Source organism: Chiloscyllium plagiosum, chromosome 14, assembly GCF_004010195.1.
Source record: "Chiloscyllium plagiosum isolate BGI_BamShark_2017 chromosome 14, ASM401019v2, whole genome shotgun sequence".
Lineage (NCBI taxonomy): Eukaryota > Metazoa > Chordata > Chondrichthyes > Orectolobiformes > Hemiscylliidae > Chiloscyllium > Chiloscyllium plagiosum.
In genome coordinates, this window is record NC_057723.1 from 46,390,485 (window position 1) to 46,397,307 (window position 6,823).

Here is a 6,823-nt window from a genome sequence, read left to right on the forward strand (position 1 = left end):
CAGAGGGTGGTACGTGTATGGAATGAGCTGCCTGAGGATGTGGTGGAGGCTGGTACAATTGCAACATTTAAGAGGCAGTTGTATGGGAACTATGAATAGGAAGGGTTTGGAGGGATATGGGCCGGGTGCTGGCAGGTGGGACTAGATTGGGTTGGGATATCTGGTCGGCATGGACAGGTTGGACCGAAGGGTCTGTTTCCATGCTGTACATCTCTATGACTCTATCTATGACTCTAAGTAAAATTAAAGAAAAATCATGATTTAAAAATATATATTCGCCCTCATTCAGTTCATGCATTTTTTTGTTCATACTGCTCACAAGACAAAGTTTTTCACTGTGCCTCGGTACACATGACAATAAATTCAACTCAATTCAAGTTATCAATCTACAAAAGTAAAATACTGCAGATGTTGGAAGTCTGAACCAAAGCAGTTCTGAAGAAAGCTAATGGACCTGAAATTTTAACATTGCTTCCCTCTCCACACATGGTGCCAGTATTTCCAACATTTTCTGTCTACAAAGGTGACTGATATCTGGAACATATCAGGTCTCCACTATGAAAAGTGCTCTCTTTGAAACAGGCCATATGCCACGTGCTTTCTTTCTAGCATAGACTTCATTATAAGGTGTTATTTCCTATGTTTAACAGAAAACAGCTTTCTACTGCATTATATTAATTCAATAAAAATGGGCACAGTTCCTTCTGATTGGAGTGATCACAAAATCAGAAATAACCTATGTGGATATTTTGCCTTTCAATTTAACAAATTCAGACTCACTGGTGCAGGCTTGATAGGTCAATTCTAGTGTATGGTTACAGCTTATACAGGTTTGGTTTAAGTAGGAATTAAACTAAAAGAAGAGGTGAACACTATGAGCACTTAAGAAAGTCATAAATCTGCATAATTCTTGCAATTTGCTTCTAATGCAAGTGGAGTCCTAGTTCAAGACTGACATTGATGTTTATTACTACTCAGTACAGATAAAAAACATTGCACTTATATTAATTTTGATGTACCTTAACTGTTGCGACTTCAGCAGAAATTGGTGCTAATTCTGGCACGATAACTGAAATGCAAGATTAATCAATTAGTTATTATGCCTCAAAACAGAGCTTTGTCTAACTTTAAATGAAACCACCTATTTTTAGTGACAATAGACATCACTATCATCACTTTTTGCATTTGTGAGTGATCAACAGACAAGTTCACAGGTCATCTGCCTGTTTCTGCATCAAAGTGACTGCTACACATTTAAGGTCTTCACTGTCATCAACCTTGATAGGCCCATTACTGCGTGGCAAACTGATGTCCCAATGCAACCCACCGATTAAGGCCTGAAAATCAGGCTGGGCATAAATGTAGTTTGGAATGGGGATGGCTTTGAAAGTGGCAACAATAGAGATGAATTCTTTGCAACATGAAAGATCATATCTGTTGCTCTTACACCCACCACTTGAAGTAGGTCGGCATAATGGACACTTGGAGGTAGTCCCTTTTCAAAATGGAACCAACCACATGTTTGTGCATTAATAGAGCAGTAATACTACCATTCTCCTTCTGACACTGAAACTGCCAACCAAACCTAGTGATAATTAGTTCCACTTTGTGCAACCTGGGCCCACGGCAGAAATATGACCATTAAGGCTGTTGGAGATTTGTGAAAACTACTACGTATTAATGTCTTCAAGGCAACAAAGCATGGGAATAAGCAGTCCTTCACCAGTAATGTCCACATCTCAACAACAAAAGTAACTGAAATGTAATAATAAATATTTGAACATTTCTGCACCTGCAACACTGCAAAGAAAGAAGGTAATTTACTCCTGGGGACTACCAAGAACTGACTATAACAGATTGCCTGCCTGTTACAGATGGTGCACAATTTCCATTTGATTGATTTCAGTGACAAGGAAATTTGGAGAGAGTGGATAGTAGGTACCACCACCTTTTCACCAAATGAAAATTACTCCCAAACTTTACCTGTTACACATTAAATAAATGACACAGCAGACAGGTCCAAATTAACATTATCGGATATTCAATAAGGAGAAGATCCTGTATATTATGTTTGTGTCATTATTACTCATGCAGTAGTAACATATGGTTGTAATTAACACCTTTTGTAGACTTCGGTAGATTTATGGGAAGCGCTGCAAATCTCTGTAGAAATTAGCATTCTTTTAAATCAGTCAGTCTGCCTTTAAGAAGCTTGAGCAATCTGCAGCTAGTTAACATTCCCAGCAAGAAGCAAGAGACAGTTGCTTCAATAGTAACTTCAGCAAAAGTAGTGAAACTGTCAGTCTCGTGAAGTTGGGGGTCATTTTTCACAGTACCAGTTTTGATGATAACATCTTAAAATGTTTACAGTGTCAGTAAAATGAATTGGTTAACAACTTTCTTATAAAGGCGAAAGTGAGGACTGCAGATGCTGGAGATTAGAGTCAAGATTAGAGTGATGCTGGAAATGCACAGCAGGTTAGGCAGCATCCGAGGAGCAGGAAAATCAACATTTCAGGCAGGAGATTCCTGATGAAGGGCTTCTGCCTGAAATGTCGATTTTCCTGTTCCTCGGATTTCCAGCACCACTCTAATCTCAATTTTCTTTAAAGCAAAGCATAGTTTGAGATAAGTCTATTGATTGGCTTTTAATAATGTTATTTCAAAATAAGATGACCCACCAGATACTCTTTCCAAGGCAAGAAACACAGGTCTGTTGTCATTGGCATCCACAATGTGAATTGTAAGTTTGCCTGTAGATATTTAAAAATGCCAATGATTAAAAGCTTTATTTGAGAACTCCATTTAATTTATTAAACTAACTCACTGAAGATAAGTGCAATTTATTTGCAGACACAATACATGTGACAGGATACAGGTTAAAGATCATAAATTCCCCAAACAACGAAACTCAGCCAGGCTTAAATTTAATGGTAGCAAGGGTCTTATTGAGATTGGTCACCTACTTTATCCAACAAGAGTTGACAAATGACAAGTGCAAAAGACAAATTATAACCAAAGAAATCCTCAATGAATAATTTAACAAAAGCTGGCAGTAGCATAAGTAACAATAACATTTACATGGTGTCGTTAAAAAACAAAGAGTGGGAGATCCAAGATGGCGGCAATCCAGTAGGTCTGCCCTGCTGGGCTCTGCCCAAAAACCCAGACAAAGTGGTACATTCACCCTCCCATTGTGGTGCAAATAGCTCGTTTTAGACCCCTAGAACTGCTATTTATTTGTTTCAATGCTTTTTTTCAAAGAAACAAAAATGACTAAGGGAAAAGAACCACGATGATCGCAACAAGCAGGGCACTTCTTTGCAGTACTGGACAAACCCGCGGCTGCAGCATTGGCCTCTGCGAATGCTCCTGGGGACTTAACCGTGGAGCAGAGCCTGGTCTTGGAGCTTGCAACTCCAGCACAATAGAGACAAACAAGTGATGCTGGAAAACTGCAGAGCACTGAGGAAGGATCCACAGGCTCTGATATATAAAGGATCAAGAATTATGTTCTTCCAAGACTTTTCTGCGGCCATGATCCGTAAGAGGAAGGCCTTTGATGAGGCAAAAAGGGACTTGAATATTCAGTACTCTAAGATATCCGGCAATATTACGTTTCAGCCATGGAGATCCGTGTTTAATTTTGACTCAGCGGAAAAGGCAAAGGGACACCTTAAAATAGATTGGCTGGCTCAAATAATATGCACAATTGTGTTTGCTTTGTTTTTTTCTGTAGTTTGCCCGCTTTGTCTTGCTTGTCTATTTAATGTGTGGAGGTCTCCCTTTTTTTCTCTCTCTCTTGCTCTCTCCTCTCCCTTCTTTCTCCACCCCCCCCCCCACCCCCACAACCCCGTTATCCTTTGTTTTTCTATCATTCACTTTTCATTTGACTTTTTTAGCACAGGAAAGGGGGGGGGGGTGGTGTTGGGAAGTGAAGGGCTTTTTTTTACCAGGACTACCTACGGTCAAAGTATGGACGGGATGGGTTGAATGCGCACTTTTAATATTCTTGTTGTAAAACGCATCTAACTGTTTTGTACTTTGTTTTGTTTTGTTTGGGCTTGGGTCGTGATACAGTTGTTAGAAATAGTTGTTAGAAGTTTTGATTTGGTACTTTTTGCAGATGCATTTTCAAGTTTATACAAACTGTTTACTGTTTTCTCTCGGGTGGGGGATCACGCTATAAATGAGGTTCTTCCTCCCGGGGGTCATGGGCTGCTTTGATTGGCTATGGCTAACCATTTGTTTAAATGGTGCACATGGAACATTAAGGGGAGTCATTCACCAATTAAGAGAAAAAGATACTTTCAAGCTTTAGAAAGGAAAGAGTTGATGTAGCCTTGCTGCAAGAAACACATCTAACCAATAAGGACTGCTTAAAGTTACAGCAGGGAGGGTTCAGTCGGGTGTTTTTCTTATCCTTTAAATCAAAAAGTAGAGGAGTAGCTATACTTATTCAGAGAATCTTCCATTTCAGTTGTTAGACCAAATTCAGGATGAATGTGGATGGTTTCTAGTCTTTAAAGCTTTAACCACCCCTGCCATACCCTCTCAAAGTTTTAATGGACGTACTCTCCAGGTTGATGGGATGCATCATACAATTATAAGGGAGACTTTAATTGACTTATGGACCCCGAGATGGACAGGATGCCTCGGGGTCTTGCGGGTATATCCCTGCAATCCAGGCAGCTTGTGGACCTGAACAGGGAGCTAGGGTTAGTGGATGTGTGGAGATGTCTTCACCCTGAGGGTAGTGACTTCATCTTTTTTCCTCACCCACATAAGTGCTACAGTAGGACTGACATCGTCTTTTTGAATTCGGTGCTGTCCTGCAGAATTGGGAACATACCCAGTTCTGATCATGCAGCAGTGTACATGGAGGTTAAGGCCAGTAGCAATGGGACAGGCTCGTAGCACTGGCGCGCAGATCCTTTCCTCCTGAAGGATAGCAAGCTCATTGACTATTTTTCACGGGAATTTAAAATTTTTTGCGACATTAATTCAGGTACAGCCAATAATCCATTGGTGCTCTGGGAGACTGCCAAGGCCTATGCAAGGGGTTTGATTATTTCTTATTCAGTGACTTGGAGGCAGCAGCAGGGAGAGAGCAGCAGCGTATGCTCGAGGCTCGCTGAAGGCAGCCAAGACAGCATATTTTAACAGACCATCCGTGACTAAGTTGTAGCGGATTACAGCCCTCTGGGCTGCTCTGAATGCCGCGCTCATCCAGACAGCAAAGAGGGAGATTTCCTTTGTGAAACAGAGGTTATTCGAGTATGATGATAAATTGGGTAGTTATTTGGCATACTTGGTCAGAAAGAAGAATGTCTCCCAATCTATAACATCCATTAGAGTGTGCTGGGAATATCACCTGCAATCCCAAAAAGATTAATGCAGTATTCAGGAAGTTCTACTCTGGGTTGTACTGGTCGGAGGGCTGTGAGGACAGATTGGTGAAGATGGAATCCTTTTTTAAGGGTTTGGACCGCCCAGGTGTAACTTCAGAGCAGGCGTCTCTTTTGAATGTCCCTCTGACTATCCAAGAGATACAAGACGCTGACAGGCAGCTCCAGAGTGGTAAAGCGCACGGCCAAGATGGATTTCGGAGTTAGTTTTATAAGGAGTTCGTAGATATGCTGTTCAGACCAACGTTGGATATGAACAATTATTCGTACAGTCAGAACTGCCTCCCATCCTCTCTCAGAGATGCAAATATTTCTCTTATTCTCAAGAGAGGGAAAGTCCCAGAGGATTACCCATCGCTCAGGCCCATATCGTTACTAAACGTGGACTTTAAAATTTTGTCGAAAATGCTGGTGTTGAGAAGGTCTTGCCTTTCATTGTAAAAGAGGACCAAGCAGGTTTTATGAGGGGTCGCAGGTCCTCTAATAATATTAAAAGAGTGCTAAATATAGTTCAGGTTTGCCAGCAAGGTCAATTCCGGGCATGGTAGTCTCCCTGGATGCAGAGAAAGCTTTAGACCAGGTGGAGTGGCTGTACCTCTTTTATGTCCCAGAATGGTTTGGCCTCGGAGGGGTCTTTGCCAGGTGGGTGGCAGTGTTATATAGTGACCCTAAAGCAGCGTTTCTCACTAATGGCATAAGGTCTGACAATATTAGTATTGGCAGAGGCAGCCGACAAGTGTGCCCCCCTCACCGTTGCTATTTACATCAGGGATTGAGCCGTTGGCAGAGGCCATCCGGAAGGACCTCAATATAACTGCCCTGGATATAGGATTGGGGGGCATAAGATCACCCTTTACACAAATGATGTTCTTCTCTTTCTAACTAGCACACGATAACTGTGCCCCGTTTAATACAAGTGATTAATTTATTTGGGGTATAAAATCAATTTTATGAAGTCTAGAGAAGTGATCGATGGGCCTCTTGCTGAGATATTTGTATCATCGATAGTCACAGGTGAGGTGCCAGAAGACTGGAGGTTGGCAAACATGATGTCACTGTTTAAGAAGGGCGGTAAAGACAAGTCAGGGAACTATAGACCGGTGAGCCTGACCTCGGTGGTGGGCAAGTTGTTGGAGGGAATCCTGAGGGACAGGACGTACATGTATTTGGAAAGGCAAGGACTGATTCAGGATAGTCAACATGGCTTTGTGCGTGGGAAATAATGTCTCACAAACTTGATTAAGCTTTTTGAAGAAGTAACAAAGAAGATTGATGAGGGCAGAGCAGTAGATGTGATCTGTATGGATTTCAGTAAGGCGTTCGACAAGGTTCCCCATGGGAGACTGATTAGCAAGGTTAGATCTGATAGAAAACAGGGAGAACTAGCCATTTGGATACAGAACTGGCTCAAAGGT

General features: G+C 41.6%; 1 protein-coding gene across 1 annotated transcript in view; it reads right to left on the bottom strand.

Annotated features, from left to right (window-relative positions):
• cdhr2 (cadherin related family member 2) overlaps positions 1-6,823 on the bottom strand; it is a 107,351-nt gene that overhangs the window by 40,687 nt on the left and 59,841 nt on the right. Inside the window, exons 20-21 of the mRNA XM_043703737.1 lie at positions 2,682-2,753; positions 1,020-1,069 (exon numbers count right to left, since the gene is read on the bottom strand). Of these exons, the coding sequence (XP_043559672.1) occupies positions 1,020-1,069; positions 2,682-2,753 (122 nt within the window). The remainder of the gene's footprint in view (positions 1-1,019; positions 1,070-2,681; positions 2,754-6,823) is intronic.